This window comes from Crinia signifera, chromosome 2 (genome assembly GCF_055691185.1).
Source record: "Crinia signifera chromosome 2, ASM5569118v1, whole genome shotgun sequence".
NCBI classification, from domain to species: Eukaryota; Metazoa; Chordata; class Amphibia; order Anura; family Myobatrachidae; genus Crinia; species Crinia signifera.
The window spans coordinates 153,686,118-153,705,339 of NC_139218.1; the positions used below are offsets into that span (position 1 = coordinate 153,686,118).

The 19,222-nt window shown below is 44.7% G+C and overlaps 1 protein-coding gene across 7 annotated transcripts in view; it reads left to right on the forward strand.

Annotated features, from left to right (window-relative positions):
* The window catches only part of PARL (presenilin associated rhomboid like), a 132,746-nt gene that overhangs the window by 108,698 nt on the left and 4,826 nt on the right, over nucleotides 1-19,222 (forward strand). For all 7 annotated transcript variants that reach the window (XM_083173140.1, XM_083173143.1, XM_083173145.1 and 4 more), the window contains one exon: nucleotides 186-283. In XM_083173140.1, coding sequence (XP_083029266.1) covers nucleotides 186-283 — 98 coding nt within the window. The remainder of the gene's footprint in view (nucleotides 1-185; nucleotides 284-19,222) is intronic.

Consider the following 19,222-nt stretch of genomic DNA (forward strand, 5'->3'; position numbering starts at 1 on the left):
GCGCTCGCCACTCATTGCCGGGGCATACACACTGGGCGGCTTTGAGCTGAAAGCCGCTCAAACCTGCTGTTTTAAGCGACTTTCAGCTCAAAGTCGCCCAGTGTGTAATGGCCTTTAGGGAGTTTTTGAGTATTTAAAGTTATGTGCTTTAGTAAATTCTTACTCTGTATGTCTTTCTTTTCTAGGCTATCAAAGTAATCATTGCTTTGGATTCTGCTGGTCTGTTCCTGGGATGGAAATTGTTTGACCATGCAGCTCATCTAGGAGGAGCTCTCTTTGGAATGTAAGAAATATTTTTTTCCAGTAAATTGTACAATTTTCTGTGTTTTATTAGCTTTGTTGACTTTCTTAATAAAAAATTAAATGCTAAAATGTGATAAATCTTGTTTGATTTGAAACAAAATCCATTACAGAAATTATTGAAATATTTATTTTAAAAAGAAAATTAAATCAGACCTACAGTAAATACTTAAAAAATTACTATATTTTGTCCAGTATGTAGTTAAGCTGAGGCCTGAGACTGGTTAAGAGCTTGGTGGACCCTGGCTCTGTTACAACCCTGACACAAAGGAATGTATTGTCCACTGAGTTGTTGTTTCCCAACAAACTAGTCCACATCTGTCTGTGTGGAGATGTTTAAGCTTTTCCTGTTGCCATGGTCCCTTTGATAATTAGGGGAAAGACTGCCAAACTACATTTGGGTGTGTGTCCATGCTTAATGCCCCCTGTGCTAATAGGTTGGGACTGGCACCATTTCCAGTCTCTTGTTGTGCTGGAGGAACTGTTGCCTGTAGCAACCCTCTTCTCCCCAGATTTGTTTCTGTCTCGGGTAAAGACTAAAATCACAGAGACTGACTTGCTTGTAATACTTTGGTGGGAAAATATCTTTTCATAATACTGTTCCTAATGTGTTGATGTTCGAACTCATGCTAATGTTGTTGATCCTTCTTATACTAATGTGCCTACTAATCCTGATGTACCTGTCAGTACTAATGTGACACTGCATGCTGATGGCCATAGTAATGCTGAGAGGGTTAGAATCGCTGACATGTCTAATCCTGGTGGCACAAGGAATAATTCTAAGGTCCAGTTAAGTAGTATTAACAAAGAGGTCTAAAATAAAGAGTCTTACTGTCCAAGGGACAAACTTTACCACCAACTTAATGCAAGGGGTCTGAAAGTTGTAAAGAAATGGATAGCTTTGTGGAAAGGTACAATCATACATTTAAAACTACAGATGGAGGATGACTCATTCAACCGGGGGCTGCCAGCCTCTGCCATCCACCTGAAGGGGGCGCGTGCGCACCACGTTCCAATGGAGCTCTCTGCCACTTCCCTGTCACTCACTGACGCTATACATTGGTCCCAGATGCCTTCCTGCACCCCCCTAACCTTGCTTGTCTCCCTGAAGCAGAGACAGGCAGGGTTTCCATCCACGCTGCCGAGTGACTAAGACGTGCGTGTAAGACGCTTGCATATTCCAGTCAGATGGAGTGCCTCTCTGCCGGTGGATTGACAAGTCAAAGAGAACTTATATGATGGAACAGTTAATTTTGGTGCTGGGTGAGAGTGGTGGGCATTAAGGGAAGTAGGAAGTATTTGTGATCAGAAGGAATTGTTTTGTAGAATAGGCGAGAGAGTAAGATCATTTCTCGTTAAATATTGGCACGTTTCGGGACAGGGCCACAAGATATGTAAAAGGTACCCTCATTCATGCAACCCCTCAAGCACCTATCCGAAGTTTTCATGGTTTTTAATTGGGAAGTTAAATAATACCACCAATACAGCAATTTATATACATTTTCCTTCATCTTCACACATATAGAGGTGGAAGCATTGTCCCAAATTTGGTCCCAATCCTCGGGATCCTGTCCTAGAACATTCTGTGGATATTGAGTAGAACCTGATTCCTCGCCAAAAAATCTATAAATATTCTAAATCAGACCCTTTGTGGATGATTGTTTCCAGCAAACGTAATCAAAGGATGCTAAAGGTTTAGTAGTGAGGACTGAGGTAATTTTTTAATCAGAGTGCCAAATTTGCACGTATCAAAAGAATTCTGTGGATGGAATTGCCATTGCATCGCGAATGTCTGAAAATTGAGGAAAACTGGTATCACTTGTGATATCATTAAGGTAATGGTATTCCGCAGAAACCAGGTTGTAAAGGGGGATTTATATAAACCTGTATGAGTCCCATGGACATGTTACATGTTATGTAATGTCCTTGCCAGAGGCTCCATGACAAGTGCAAACATGAGTTTGGAAAAGGACATCGATGCCGGTACCTTTAGCAACCCAAATACGGTCAGAGGTAGCTCCATTGACAAAAACCCATGATAAAAGGTTTATTTTCATTCATGTCAAATAGATGAAAATAATCAAAAACAAAACTGTTTAATCCATGGCTGAAACAAATGAGGTAATATAATCTGAAGGGCCAAAAGTCATGGGATAGATGCCTAGTATCATGCACGTCCGGTGAAGTGCAGCAACTCAACTTCGCAAAGTGAATTAAAGACAACTGAGCATTGTTGAACCATGCCGTCTGGATAGATTCCACAGCTCCCTTCTGAACAATTTGGGACTGTTGACATAATCTTGTTGAAATTGTCCATCCTTGTAAGGGGACATGAAGTCCATTAAAGGCTGTATCTGTGTCATCAAGCAATGCAAAGTAGTATTTACCAATAAACTATGTATTCTGATGAACCAGCGGACCCAACCCCTTCTACATAAATAACGTAATAACACACCTTTATGGAGTTGCCACCAGTCTACATGGTGCCTTATTTATAACCATCAGCCTGCATCAATTGAAACCGTGACTCATTGGACCTAGCGTCATGTTACCAGTCCTCCAGGGTCCAATTAGCGACATTATAAGCCCAGATAAAGGGATGTACCCGATGTTGTAGTGTTAAGTCTTCTGCTCCCATATCCCATGGAAGCTAAAGAACGCTGCCTAGACCTGTGGGATATGCACTGACCTGCTGGATATTGGTTTGAGCCTGTTACCACAGGCAGTTCTGGCCAGATGCTGCAGGTCATGATTATTAAGCACTCTTGGTCTGTTTATGATGAGTAGTAATGTCTTTCTCGGTGTGCTCTCAGTATACATGACACCATAGTTTGAATAAGTTGAATGTAGGCACAACTTTGGAAATGGAATATCCCATTCATCTGAAGCCCCCTATCATACCCTGTTTGAACACCGATAATTAACATTACCTTGCCACAGTAGACTAGTTGGTGGTCAAACTGATACCTGAGATATCAGGTTATGACAGATGCAGGTCTGGGTATTGCAGTATGCTTGCATCACCTACCATTATATACCGCTGTTCCATGGCTTTTGGCATGTCTCAGTAAGATTTGAAAGTAAGCCTTCTATCATTTGCTTAATTTGTAAAAGAAAACCAATAGATTTAATGAAGTTCTTTGATTTTTTTCCTCCTCCAAATTGACTTAAGCAAATACTCCATACCAAAATTATCCTACCTGACGGTAACATTTGGTGGCAACGTAATTTTGTGTAAAGAAAATTTCACTTTTGACATTTGTTCCTATAAAAAAAAAATTATATATATATATATATATATATATATATATATATATATATTGCTTGTATGCCCGGCACTCCAATGTGCATGACCAATGCTGCCACCGGTGCCTTCCTCAGTATAACATATAACCAATGTACCCCCCTGTGCAGAAGGAACAGCAGGCGGTACTCAGCGGGCTTTCAGTGAAATAAACAGGTGTCTTTATTCAGATCGACGTTTCAAAGCCCCATGGCTTTTTCCTTAAGGATGGCAAACGTCGATCTGAATAAAGACACCTGTTTATTTCACTGAAAGCCCGCTGAGTGCCGTCTGCTGTTCCTCCAGCACAGGGGGGGTACATTGGAGATATATATATATGTATTTATATATATATATATATATATATATATATATATATATATACACACAGAAACAGGAAAACCGGCACTCCCCACTTGTACTTGCCAAACTCACACCGGTGCCTTCCTAGGATGTAAAAACCCAATAGATATCGTGTAGCTCGAAGCAGAGGCGTCACTCAGAGATTTTCAAAAACAGATAAAGGCTTTATTCACCAACAGGCAATCCGACAATTGTTTCGAGCGTTACTGCTCGTCCTCAGGGATAACCACATAATCAAACAGTGCATGTATTTATACCCACAAATATCAACTCCACCTTCGATTAAGAGAATCTGTCTCACCTGTGTACGCCGCTCCAGACAGCCATGTTCTGTACCAGCAAGCGGTAGACGAGCGACGTGTGACGTCATCAGGCACTCACCATGTATCGGTGTTGCCTGGCGACCACCACGCGGGACTCGTTCCGTCCACTCTGCTGTATTAGAGACGTGCGCCGTGTCAGAGTCAGCGCTAGTGGACAATTCATTGTATACTACAGTATACAGAAACATACAAAAAATTTAGATATTACATTAAAAACATACATATAATACAGGACAAGGTTACATATATACATTACAAGGGCTTGGTCCGATATGATTAACAATAAGCAGTACTTGTTACTATGCCTACTATGGCACAAGGAGCAACGGTTGGTGGATGTATGCAGGTGGTCTGGCGTGAGCCCGTAGCCGGGACTGCCGGTTAGGACGGACACACCGGAAGCTACTCTAACTCTATTGAAAAAATTGGGGTATCAGTTACCGGGGTAACTGTAGGGGCGCCTGTATGAGTGGCTTCTGCTAGCGGCTGTCAAAAAAAAGGGGGTGTCAATCCCTATGGAAAATATGCAGAGAAAAGGTGGTAGACTGCGCTCATTGATGACAGACTGAGGTTTTAAAAATATATATAATATTTAATTATACAAATAGCATGCTGTAATAAACATATAAAAATACAAGGTACAAGGTACACAATATAAAAGAAGGGGAAGGGGGAGGGCAAGAATATTTGAAAATAGCTGCGTCCACTGTTAGAGTGATATCACCTGAGTTAGAGTCCACAGTCCAGTGGGTAACCGTTGAAATGAGGAGCGAATAGATGTATAAAAAAACTGGCCGCGGCGGTACTCGAATAGGATTTTCTTCCGATTGCAGTAGGGGGTAGCGATCCTCCCAACTTGGATAAGAAATATTGGTTGAGTGTCCGCTGTTGGACCCTGGGTGGGTATTAGACAGGCGGCTTGCCTTCAAGAGGTGAGTGCCTCACTCCAGGTCAATAGGGCCAGTGGTGGTAGGCAGGTGAAAAACTCCAAACGGTTCTCAGTGGAAATGGGTAGTAGTGGCAGGCAGCGTTTTGTGGTGGGCAGTTAGGAGCCTGGGCCAACGCGTTTCACTGCACAGAGCAGCTTTTTCAAGGTGGTTTGAGACAGGCAGGGATGGGGGTATTTATACCTGAAGTACTCAGGTGAATCATGTGCACCTGTGTGCAAAACAATCAATTAAGCATAGTATAAAAACAGTTAATAACATACCTCATGATGAGCAGGAGACAGACCTATGTACTGCCTTTTCGTTTGGGTCTGTCTCCTGCTCATCATGAGGTATGTTATTAACTGTTTTTATACTATGCTTAATTGATTGTTTTGCACACAGGTGCACATGATTCACCTGAGTACTTCAGGTATAAATACCCCCATCCCTGCCTGTCTCAAACCACCTTGAAAAAGCTGCTCTGTGCAGTGAAACGCGTTGGCCCAGGCTACTAACTGCCCACCACAAAACGCTGCCTGCCACTACTACCCATTTCCACTGAGAACCGTTTGGAGTTTTTCACCTGCCTACCACCACTGGCCCTATCGACCTGGAGTGAGGCACTCACCTCTTGAAGGCAAGCCGCCTGTCTAATACCCACCCAGGGTCCAACAGCGGACACTCAACCAATATTTCTTATCCAAGTTGGGAGGATCGCTACCCCCTACTGCAATCGGAAGAAAATCCTATTCGAGTACCGCTGCGGCCAGTTTTTTGATACATCTATTCGCTCCTCATTTCAACGGTTACCCACTGGACTGTGGACTCTAACTCAGGTGATATCACTCTAACAGTGGACGCAGCTATTTTCAAATATTCTTGCCCTCCCCCTTCCCCTTCTTTTATATTGTGTACCTTGTTCCTTGTATTTTTATATGTTTATTACAGCATGCTATTTGTATAATTAAATATTATATATATTTTTAAAACCTCAGTCTGTCATCAATGAGCGCACTCTAACTCTATTGAGTCCCTGAGGCAGATGGTAAACCCCTGCAGAGCTAGGCTTCACCTGTGGCTGCCGCGTCCGAAGGAGCGAGTTAGGCCCGCTCCGACCCCAATGCAGCCAGGTCTTATGTATGGACAAGGGGTAAACGATCGCCACAGGGTACCCAAGAGGACTGCTAACTACAGGGTCTAGCTGGGAGTTGACCCCTGACTGCCGGCACCAGGCCAAACCGGGATGCGACCAAGTCGCAAAAACAATTAAATGGGAAGAGGAGTCCCCAGCAGGCTACGCCCCAGGAACGGCGACTCCTCAAAACCAGGATGGCAATAGAGGATACTCCCTACCTGAAAGATGCTAATAAAGACAAGAAGGGTACAATAAAGACGGTAAAAGAATAAACCCACTGAAGGACACGGCCACGGCGGGCCACAGGAGGTAAATGGAAAGAGAATACTGAACCCACGGAGGGGCATGGCCACTGGAGAAAGAAAGATAGACCGAGGCTCCACTGGAGCACTTACGTGACCCACGAGAAGATGGAGACAGTGGGCCAAACGCAGGCTCAGGCTGAAGCAGGTCTTCTGGTAGAAGCAGGATACTGACAGGACGCTCCAGGGAAGGCTGGGAGAAGCAGACACTGAAGACACCAGGAGCTGGACACAGGACTTGTGGGCTGGGAAGCCACGGGGACCGGAAAGCAGTGCTGTCTGCAACTGGGCAGAAAGCAATGGGCTTAGGAAAGCTCAAGCTATAACCGGCGTCTGTGCCCAGCAGACGCCGGCTATTTATTTGAATTTCACGCCGCCTGACTAACATCAGGCGCGCGCGTCATCTGCCGCCGGGCGGAAGCTCGAGGACGTTGCCTAGCAACGTCCCGACGCTCCGCGTCAGAAGGAGGCTTGGGACGCTGCCGGGCAACGTCCCCGGCCGCGTCACTGAGTGCAGCATCCACCGTCCGTCCGGGCCATCGCAGCCCGGACGGCGGCGTGCAACAGTACCCCCCCCCCTTGAGGAAGGGTTAACAACCCTTTACCACCGGGTTTATTGGGAAATTGCCGGAAAAAAACCCTTTTCAGGTTGGGTGAATGCAAATCCCTACCGGAAACCCAAGACCTTTCCTCGGGACCGAACCCCCTCCAGTGTACAAGAAACTGCAGAGAACCTCTCATGAGTCTGGGATCGAGGATTTTCTTCACACAGAACTCCTGTTGCCCCTGCATCATCACCATCACCGGAGCGGAGCCATTCCTCAGTCTGCGTGGAAATTTTTGAGAAAAGACCACTGGCTTGAGAAGCGAAGCATGGAAGGTACTTGCAATTTTGAGGGACTTAGGTATGGAAAGACGGAACGCTACCGGATTAACCCTCCTGACAATCTGGAAAGGACCAATGAACCGAGGCCCTAATCTTGCTGATGGTTGGTGAAGCTTTATATTACGGGTGGATAGCCACACCCAGTCACCAACTTTAAAACGGCAAGGACGTCTAGATTTGTCAGAAAATACCTTCTCTCTGAAAGAGGCTTCCTTAAGAGCCAAATGGACCTTTTTCCATATGACTCTAAGTCGAGAGGCAGCTGATGAAGAAGAACCGGGGTTATCAGGTCCCAAGGAGTTGGCTCGTGGATGGAATCCATAGACCGTAAAGAAGGGTAAGTTTTTAGAGGCTGAATGATATGCGTTATTATACGCAAATTCAGCTAATGGCAGGAAACTGACCCAATCATTTTGCAGCTTGGAAACAAAGACCCTCAAGTACTGTTTAAGAGACTGATTGAGACGTTCCGTTTGCCCATTGGCCTGTGGATGAAATGCGGAAGTGAGACTGGTTTTTACTTTTAAGGCTGCACAGAACAGTCTCCAGAACTGTGCCACAAACTGTGGACCACGGTCAGAAACTATATCACTGGGAAATCCATGCAAACGAAAAATGTGCTGGAGAAACAAAGTGGCCAATTCCCTAGCCAAAGGTAATTGTCTCAAGGCCACAAAGTGTGCCATCTTGGAAAATCTATCGATGACTACCCAGATGACCTGACACTGGGAAGAGATCGGAAGACCAACAATAAAATCCATGGCCAGATGAGACCAAGGCCTGCAGGCAACGGACAGAGGCAACAATTCTCCTAAGGGTCGAGAACGCGGGACCTTGTGTTGGGCACAATCCAGACAAGACAGTACAAAATCCTTGCTGTCCCTGGCCGTCCCTTTCCACCAGACTACACGAGACAGAAGAGCAAGTGTCTTAAATACTCCTGGATGACCCGCAATTTTGGAGTTATGGCATTCAGCCAGGACTCTGCGTCTTAGAGATGGAGGAACGAACAACTTGTTCTCTGGAGTTTGGGCTGGAGCTTGGCGGAGAAGACCCTCGCTCCAAGGTTTGACTCACTCCAGCATGAATACAGGATGTGGGAATGATGGGCCCAACTTAACTCTACTCTCCTGTTGAGGGAGGAAACATCTAGAAAGAGCGTCTGCTCTGATGTTTTTAGATCCAGGTCTATATGAGATAATGAAATGAAACCGCATAAAGAAGAGAGCCCACCGGGCTTGGCGAGAGTTCAGTCTTTTGGCTGACTCAATGTATTGCAGGTTCTTATGGTCAGTCAAGACAAGAATCTGATGGGCCGCTCCTTCCAGCCACTGTCGCCATTCGTCGAATGCCCACTTAATGGCGAGTAATTCTCTGTTGCCTACGTCATAATTGGACTCTGCCTGACAAAATTTTCGGGACATATAGGCACAAGGGTGGAACTGTAGTGTTGCAGGATCTCTCTGCGAGAGAACCGCCCCAGCCCCTACTTCAGAGGCGTCGACTTCTACCACAAATGGTAGATCGGGATTGGGGTGCTTAAGAACTGGGGCAGAAATGAAGGCCTGCTTCAAAGTCTCAAAAGCCTGTTCTACTTGAGGACTCCATACTGATGGATCCGCCCCTTTTTTGGTCAGAGCCACCAAGGGTGCCACAATGGACGAAAAGGCATGAATAAAACGCCTATAATAATTAGCGAACCCAAGGAACCGCTGGACCGCTTTTAAATTAGTGGGCCGAACCCAATCCACAATGGCTTGTAATTTCTTGGGGTCCATTTGGAACCCTCGGGAGGAGATTATATACCCCAAAAAAGAAACCTGGGTCACCACAAATGCGCATTTTTCAAGCTTCGCGAATAACTGGTTTTCCCGTAACTTCTGCAAAACCTGGCGCAGTTGTGCCCTATGCGAGTCCAAGTCCCGGGAAAAAATAAAGATATCGTCCAAATAAACAACTACAAATTTACCCAAGAATTCCCGAAGGACGTCATTGATAAAATCCTGGAAAACGGCTGGGGCATTGGAGAGGCCGAACGGCATTACCAGGTACTCGTAGTGCCCCGTCTGAGTACTGAATGCCGTTTTCCATTCGTCCCCTTCCTTGATTCTAATGAGGTTATAAGCCCCCCTAAGATCGATTTTGGAAAAAATGTTAGCAGATCGAAGTTGGTCAAATAGAACTGTAATCAAAGGAAGGGGATAGGTGTTCTTCACCGTAATCTTGTTGAGGGCACGGAAATCTATGCATGGCCTCAAAGAACCGTCTTTTTTGCCACAAAAAAGAAACCGGCACTGAGAGGTGATTTAGAGGGCCGAATAAAACCCTTTGAAAGACTCTCTTGGATGTACTCATCCATAGCCTTAGTCTCCGGGACAGATAAGGCATAAAGCCTGCACTTGGGTAGTGGAGCGTTGGGAACCAACTGGATGGCACAGTCGTATGGCCGGTGTGGCGGCAAACTGTCGGCCTTGCCCTTTGAAAAAACATCTAAAAAATCTTGGTAGGGGACGGGGACCCCTGCTAAAGAAGTGGAATTTACGGGGAGTTAAATCTGAAGGCACTGTTGCTGACAAGTGGGACTCCAATGGGCAATTTCTCCCAGGTGCCAATCAATGATGGGATTGTGTTTTTTCAACCAGGGGAAACCCAACACGATGGGCACAGAAGGAAAGTAATCTCCTCCTGGTGAAAAAGACCAATGGTCAACTGCAGAGGAGGAGTCTGAAATAAGATGGCCCCATTGGAGAGCACTCCACCATCTAAACCCCGTAGGGTGATGGGAACAGGAAGCCGAAGTTGGGGAATCCCCAAACTCTGGGCGATGGCAGCGTCTAGGAAGTTACCAGCCGCACCACTATCAATGAAAACAGACCCAGAAAAATTGTATCCTTGAAAGGATATACACCCAGGTACTAATAATGAATCTAGAGAGGAAAATAGCTGAAGGCCGAAGTGAACCCTCTCTTCGTTCACTTGGCCCGGCCTTTTACTGGCCTATTGGGACAATTTCTCAGAATGTGACCCTTGCACCCACAGTATAGGCAAAGTCCTGAACTCAGTCAGCGAGCTCTTTCCTCCGGGGAAATCCGGGGAAATGCGAGCTGCCCCAAGTTGCATGGGTTCCTCGCTTTCCTCAGGGGTCACCGGGACATAGGGAACCACCCGGGTGAGAAAGCCCCGTTCAGACCTCTGCTCACGGAAGCGACGGTCAATTTTAATGGCTAATTCCATTAATTTATCCAGAGTTTTAGGCGCTGGGTATTGAATGAGGCAATCCTTTATTTTGTCGGCCAGACCACAACGAAATTGGCTGCGTAAAGCTGGATCGTTCCATCCGCAGTCATTTGCCCATCGGCGGAACTCTGTACAGTAAGCCTCAGCTGGGTCTTTCCCTTGTTTAAGGGCCCTAAGATGAGTTTCTGCTGAGGCTTCACGGTCGGGGTCATCATATAAGAACCCAAGAGAACTAAAAAAACTGTCTAGCGAGGTCAAAGCTGGGCTGTCAGAAGGCAGTCTAAAGGCCCAGGTCTGGGGGTCACCCTGGAGTAAAGATATTACTAGACCAATACGCTGGGCCTCAGACGTGAAAGAACGCTGTTTGAGCCTAAAATACAGTTTACAGCTCTCTCTGAAATTAAAGAAGGTCTTGCGATCCCCAGAGAACCGATCTGGTAGGTTCATTTTGGGGTCTGAACCTCCTGACTCTGGGGGCCGCATCCTTTGCTCTTGAGATGCTACTTTTAAAGATAATTCTCGCACCATCTGAGTAAGCCCCTGGAGCTGATCAGAAAAAGTCAAGGGAGTGGTACTCATAATACAAAATCACCCAAGAAATAACAGAAGGAGATATAAGACCAAATATAGCCTGTCTTTTATTTTTAAGGCCGGTTATAATGTTACGATGCCTACTATGGCACAAGGAGCAACGGTTGGCGGATGTATGCAGGTGGTCAGGCGTGAGCCCGTAGCCGGGACCGCCGGTTAGGACGGCCACAGCGGAAGCTACTCTAACTCTATTGAGTCCCTGAGGCAGATGGTAAACCCCTGCAGAGCTAGGCTTCACCTGTGGCCGCCGCGTCCGAAGGAGCGAGTTAGGCCCGCTCCGACCCCGATGCAGCCAGGTCTTATGTATGGACAAGGGGTAAACGATCGCCACAGGGTACCCAAGAGGACTGCTAACTACAGGGCCTAGCTGGGAGTTGACCCCTGACTGCCGGCACCAGGCCAAACTGGGATGCGACCAAGTCGCAGACACAATTAAATGGGAAGAGGAGTCGCCCCAGGAACGGCGACTCCTCAAAACCAGGATGGCAGTAGAGGATACTCCCTACCTGAAAGATGCTAATAAAGACAAGAAGGGTACAATAAAGACGGTAAAAGAATAAACCCACTGAAGGACACGGCCACGGCGGGCCACAGGAGGTAAATGGAAAGAGAATACTGAACCCACGGAGGGGCACGGCCACGACGGCCACGGGAGGTTTATGTAAAGAGAAAAGAATGAACCCACGGAGGGGCACGGCCACTGGAGAAAGAAAGATAGACCGAGGCTCCACTGGAGCACTTACGTGACCCACGAGAAGATGGAGACAGTGGGCCAAACGCAGGCTCAGGCTGAAGCAGGTCTTCTGGTAGAAGCAGGATACTGACAGGACGCTCCAGGGAAGGCTGGGAGAAGCAGACACTGAAGACACCAGGACCGGAAAGCAGTGCTGTCTGCAACTGGGCAGAAAGCAATGGGCTTAGGAAAGCTCAAGCTATAACCGGCGTCTGTGCCCAGCAGACGCCGGCTATTTATTTGAATTTCGCACCGCCTGACTGACGTCAGGCGCGCGCGTCATCTGCCGCCGGGCGAAAGCTCGAGGACGTTGCCTAGCAACGTCCCGACGCTCCGCGTCAGAAGGAGGCTTGAGTGCAGCATCCGCCGTCCATCCGCCGTCTCTCCGGGTGCATCGCAGCCCGGACGGCGGCGTGCAACAGTACTTATTTTCTAGTGTCAAGCCAGGTGTCATATTCAGTCAAATTGACACTGGTGACTGTATTAGCTTCTCTGACGCCGACGCAGAATTAATCCTGCAAGCAGTTACTACCCAAACTCATGTGGCTATCATTGAGAATGGTGATTTATACAGAGACTGGTACTTTATGAAAAAAAGAGAATTGGATTACACTTATCATGCTTCCACCTTATCCGAATACTTTAAAGACAAGCAGATACCCCGAGGCTTCCGGGTGAGGAATACCCCAACTATTGGCTGTCAAAATCCCGCCTTTTGCAAAAGGTGGGTAAGTATCTTGAATAAGTGTGCTATGGACTTACTCTTGCGTGTAATTGATGAATCTACTAAATAACTTGGCAATATTAGAAGTAAAGTGCTTGAATTTGAGAATATGCATAAACCTGTGCTAGCTCAAGATACACAAGTTAATTGGTGTGCTAAATTGGAGAAAGACCTAGACCAATATAGAAAAGATCTGGTAAAATTTAAAAGGGAGAAGAGGAGAAAGGTACAGTTGGACTATGAGCAAAACCATGTGTATACTTGGTTAAGTACCTCTAATCCTGATAATACATACAAGAGAGCCCCCTTTGGTCAACGTAAATTTAGACGCCCATACACTGATTATGAGGGTACCAGTACCTCCGCTAGCGAATCTGATGCACAAACTCCCACTACCTCGGGTGCCCACCCTTTAGGAGTAAACACAAGGGCTTCACACAAAAAACCTCCTATAAACGCACCAGACGTAGCAAGCAAAACCAAAGGCAAAAGAGGTCGCAAAGCCAAATCATAGCGGATGACCTGGTATTCAATTTATCAAGTACAGCACTGACCCAAATTGAGACACAATTATTGGCAAAAGGTTTGTCCTTTGTACCTAGTACCAAGCATGATGACTTTCAGTGGCAAGTTGACTGTTTCAAATTTGGACGGTCACTACGGATTAAAGAACATTTCTCCCAACAACAATCTATGAGTACCACAAATACAGACATCCCCATCCAACTAAGGAGACTACAACCTAAATCAGCGTTCGATCCCAAGACAAAAAATGCATCAATTAAATCCTTTATGCTCATTATGGAACAGACAGGAAATAGGTGTGGTAAAATGGACTCTAAATACCATAACTTATCCCTTGAAGAAAGAGACTCTAAATTCCCTTCATAAGCGTAAAGATATTATCATTAGTAGTGCGGATAAGGGTGGGGCTGTTGTAGTCCCAAGACCTATCTGCCTATGTAATCGAATGCAAACGTCAACTAAATGATGCTATGGTTTATGAATTGTTGGATGGTGATCCTACTGTAAATTACAAATCTGAATTAGATAAAGTATTATCACTTGCAGTAGCTGATGGTATTATTTTCCATGAATTATGCAAAGCCTTATGTGTTAAATATCCTGTGATACCTCTATATTACACATTGCCGAAAAGACATAAAAGGCTGGTAGACCCCCCTGGCAGACCTATCATATCTGCCAGGGCGTCGCTCTATCAACCTATTTCAACTTTTTTGATGCCTATCTAAATCCATGTATACAACACACCCAATCTTATTTGAAGGATACCACCATGTTGATTAAGCGGTTGACAGACTTGGGGACATTACCTGCACATACCATTATGTGCAGTACTGATGTTACAAGTCTGTATACGTGCATTCCGCATGTTGAAGGCATATCTGCAGTAGAAAGGCTGATTTCTTCCAGCAGCATGTATGCTGGCCCTCCTGTTGACTTGTTCATTAAATTGTTGATGCTTGTTCTGACCAGAAATGATTTCCTATTCGACAGCCGCATGTACCTACAGCGCCTTGGCTGTGTGATGGGGTCCAATGTGGCCCCATCGTACGCCAATGCCTACATGTGCCAGGTAGAGAGTGGCCTACTACAGCAGGAACCAGTGGCGGGCAAGGTCCTGCTGTATTTACACTATATTGACGACTTACTCATTTTTTGGTCTGGTCAGGCAAGCGAACTAGTTGAAATGCTCACCTCACACAACGGGTCGGATAGTCCAGTAAAGTTCACATATGTACTCAGCAGTGAGGAGGTGAACTTCCTGGACGTGAAGATCAAGTTGGATGGAGGGGGACATATCAACTTCTATTTTTGTGAAGGACACTGATCGTAACACGACAGCTTCCACCCTGTCCCTCTTCGTCGTGGGTTACCCTATTCCCAGATGTTGAGGGTCAAGAGAATAACGAGTGACCCGGGTCAATTAGAACAGGACCTTGACCTCATGGTGTCCAAATTTTTAGAAAGAGGGTACCCCATTGGTGAATTGCAGATAGCAAAGGAAAGGGTTAAGGCCACTTCAAGGGAGGAGGCCTTGAAATCTAAGAACAGAAAAGATGAAATAAGAACTCCTGTAAGATTACCTTGGGTTAATAGATACTCCTTGTCTAGCAATAATATCACCAAACAGGTAAAGAAATATTGGCCTATCATCAATACCGATAAAGAACTAACTGGACTAATGAATAGCAGCGTTATGCCCACCTATTCCCGTGATAGAAACCTTAAGGATTTATTGGTTAGACTAGATGTATCAGAACGAACTAAACCTACTGTACCCAAGCATTTAATGTCTCGCCCGGCTGGGTGTCACAAATGTATTGGCCGCACTACCTGTAGTGCCATGCTTACTGGCAATACCATCTCACATCCATACACATGTAAAAAACTGTCCATCAGAAACTCTGTCACTTGCACCACTCGCTTTGTTGTATATGTTCTGTCTTGTCCATGTGGTTTATTCTACGTGGGCAAGACAGAGAGTCAATTTAAAGAAAGGATGGCGAACCATCGCTCAGCGATACAAGCAGCTATAGAGTCTGGCACAAGTGACCAACCAGTGGCCAGACACTGTGCCCAGTTTGGTCACAGCATTTCCAGCATCAGATCTAAAATAGTAGATCACATCCCTGTATTCAATAGGGGTGGAGATCGGGGGAAGCGCCTCCTACAGGTAGAGTGGGAACTCAACGAGATGTGAGGATTACATTGCTTTTTGTAGTCTAATGCTAATGAATGATGTATTTACGAGTAGTGAGGCATTAGTAATATAGCGGTTAACAATATATGTGTAGAAGCTAAATTATATTAATATTGTTTCACTAACTACTCTTTGAGACTATAGCATAAGTAGCGTGCATACAACCGTTTATCTTATTCCTCTCTCTCCCTATATGACAGTACTGTAATGTTCTTTCATTATACCTAAAATTAAATATAGCATTTACTGCAGCTTAATGGATGTTATGACACTAGAAAATAAGTACTGCTTATTGTTAATCATATCGGACCAAGCCCTTGTAATGTATATAAGTAACCTTGTCCTGTATTGTATGTATGTTTTTAATGTAATATCTAAATTTTTTGTATAGTCACTTTTGTGTTTCTGTATAGTATACAATGAATTGTCCACTAGCGCTGACTCTGACACGGCGCACGTCTCTAATACAGCAAAGTGGACGGAACGAGTCCGGCGTGGTGGTCACCAGGCAATGCCGATACACGGCGAGTGCCTGATGACGTCACGCGCCGCTCGTCTACCGCTCGCTGGTACAGAACGTGGCTGTCCGGAGCGGCGTACACAGGTGAGACAGATTCTCTTAATCGAAGGTGGAGGAGGAGTTGATATTTGTGGGTATAAATACATGCACTGTTTGATTGTGTGGTTATCCCTGAGGACGAGCAGTAACGCTCGAAAACAATTGTCGGATTGCCTTTTGGTGAATAAAGCCTTTATCAGTTTTTTTAAATCTCAGAGTGACATATATATATATATATATATATATATATATATATATATATATATATATATATATATATATATATATATAGCAAACGGGCAGGATGGCACTCCCAAGATTGAGCAATTATATTGCTCAATCTTGGGAGTGCCATCCTGCCCGTTTGCTACATTCATCCTTTTTTGGATTGGAGAGGCAACCCAAGTCGCTGTCCGTTAAACTTTTGAGTGCCAGGATTTTCTGTAATATATATATATATATATATATATATATATATATATATATATATATATATATATATATATATATATATATATATATATATATATATATATATATATATAGCAGCAAGGGCACGGCGGCACTCGGACAATGAAACAGTCAGACACAGAGTGTAGATGCCAACGTTTCAAAGAGGTTTACTCTTTTTCATCAGGGCAATGCATACAAAAATAACTCACCATTTTATGTGTTCCCCATCACCACGTTTCCTGTCTGCGCCGTGCGGCTACACGCCGGTCACGGCCCACTTTGATGACGTCACCCAGTGCCCGTCACCAGATTAAAAAACTTTATGCGGCTGTCAGAATGTAAACAATATACATAATCAAGATGCATGAATACTTTGTTCATAAGCCAAAAACACATTGTATGATTCGATAAGGAACAGCAATAAAACTATATAGGCGTCAATTATAAAAAAGCATGATTATAAGAGCACATTAATGAAAAGGCACAATCACAACCAGCGCAATCATAAAAAACAGCTTAAACCCAGGGTTTCATTTAACCCCTTAGGGCTGAGTGAATCTAACTTAAAGATCCACTCTGCCTCCCTCTGCAGAAGGATCTGGGATCTGTTACCACCTCTATCAAGTGGAGGGATGTGGTCTATTATTTTGTGTTTAAATGCAGTAGGTGAATGCCCCATGAGTGCATAATGCCTGGCGACGGGCTGTTCACTACTGCCAGTAAGCACAGCTAAACGTAAGGCTTGCCTGTGTTGTGCCATCCGTGTCTTAAATTGGCAGTCGGTTTTGCCGACATAAAACTTACCACACGGGCAAACCAAAACGTAGACCACGTATTTTGTAGAACAGGTAAGTCTGTGCTTAATGGGAAAAACTTCATTTTTAAAAGGATGCTTGATACTGTCACCAGTCCACATATACCCACACGTAATGCAACCTGTGCATTTTATACATCCTAATTTAGCTGTGCCAAAGAAAGGATTAGTAACTTGTTTGTCAAAATTGGTAATTTTAACTGTGGACTAAGAAATCTCGGAGGTTGCGCCCCCGAGAATAACTGGTGACAAGTTTTTTGTCAGACAGACCAGGGAGTTCACTATCTGAGGAGACTATTGGCCAATATGATTTAATGGCCCCATGTGCCAGACTACTACCAGTGTTGAACCGATTGGCCCAAAATATTCTGTTGTTATTATTCTTTTCATTTTTGTTTCTAAGGGTTTTAGCCCGAGGGATTTTTAAAACTCTATTTTTAGTGGCCAGAAGTGCATTATAGTCATAACCCCTATCAAGGAACTTTTGAATCATGATATCCAATTGTCTATTTAAATCATGATCATCGCTACAGATCCGACGGACCCGCAACATCTGGGAATACGGTAATCCTTTAGCTACAGATGCTGGATGAAAACTATTCGGGGATAATAACATATTCCTGTCTGTCGGTTTGACAAAAAGTGATGTGCTCAAACATCCATCCTTAATAGAAATGCGCACATCCAAAAAATCGATAGAGCTATAAGAATGGTTACAAGTGAGCTTGATTGGACTAGTACTAGCATTCTGTCGGTTTATCACATCAAGGAGGGCCTCTTCTGTGCCTTTCCATAATAAAATCATATCATCGATATATCGAGAATAATATACGATGTTGTCACTAACCGATGTATCGGTGAAAAAAATGTCCCTTTCAACAGCCATCATATAGGCGTTCGCATACGATGGGGCCACTGAGGACCCCATCGCACACCCAGAGACTTGGAGGAAAAATCGATTATCAAAAAAGAAATAGTTTTTGGTTAAAACCATTTCTAAAAGGTCACAGAAGAAGCTCACCTCAGGTCCAGAGTACAATGAATCACAGGTAATTAACTGACGCGTGGCAGCTATCCCTTCTACATGGGGGATACTTGTATATAGTGCATTAACATCGATGCTGCAAAGTATACAATTAGATGGAATCATGGGTAAAGAATTCAATGCAGTAAGTAATGCAGTGGTATCTTTCAATGAAAAGGCGGAGCCTTGAACAACCGGCTGTAAATACACATCCAAGTATGCAGATACGGTCTGAAACAGTGACCCCCTGGCAGAAATGATGGGTCTACCAGGGGGGTGCTCCAGCCGCTTGTGCACCTTTGGGAGTGTGTATAACAGTGGTTTGAGTGGGAAGTCACATGTCAATAAAGCCTTCACTTTCTTGTTTATCACCCCAGAATCAACAACTGCTGACAAATATGTATCCAACTCTCTTTTAAAAACGGGAGTGGGATCGGCGGACAAAGGTTTATAGGTTGCAGAATCAGCGAGTTGACGCTGTATCTCCAACCTATAATCAGATAAATCTTGTATAACAATCGAGCCGCCTTTATCTGCGGCTCGAATAACTATGTCACGCCTGTTACTGAGGGATTTTAAAGCAGAAAATTCATCCTTGTTTAAATTGGGATGTCGTGAGACAATGACCTCATCCAACGGATCAATGGAAGATTCTACCATGCGTACAAAGGTTTTAATTGAATTATTAAGTGAGGGAGGATCAAACTTAGACTTAGGGGCCAATTTAGAAAGTTCTACAGGTAGGCGTTCAGCTGATGGAGTAGTGTCCCGAGATCCATAATATTCCTGGAGTTTTAATTGTCTGTTCAGTTTAAACGTCTCTGTTTTCCACAGGAAAGGA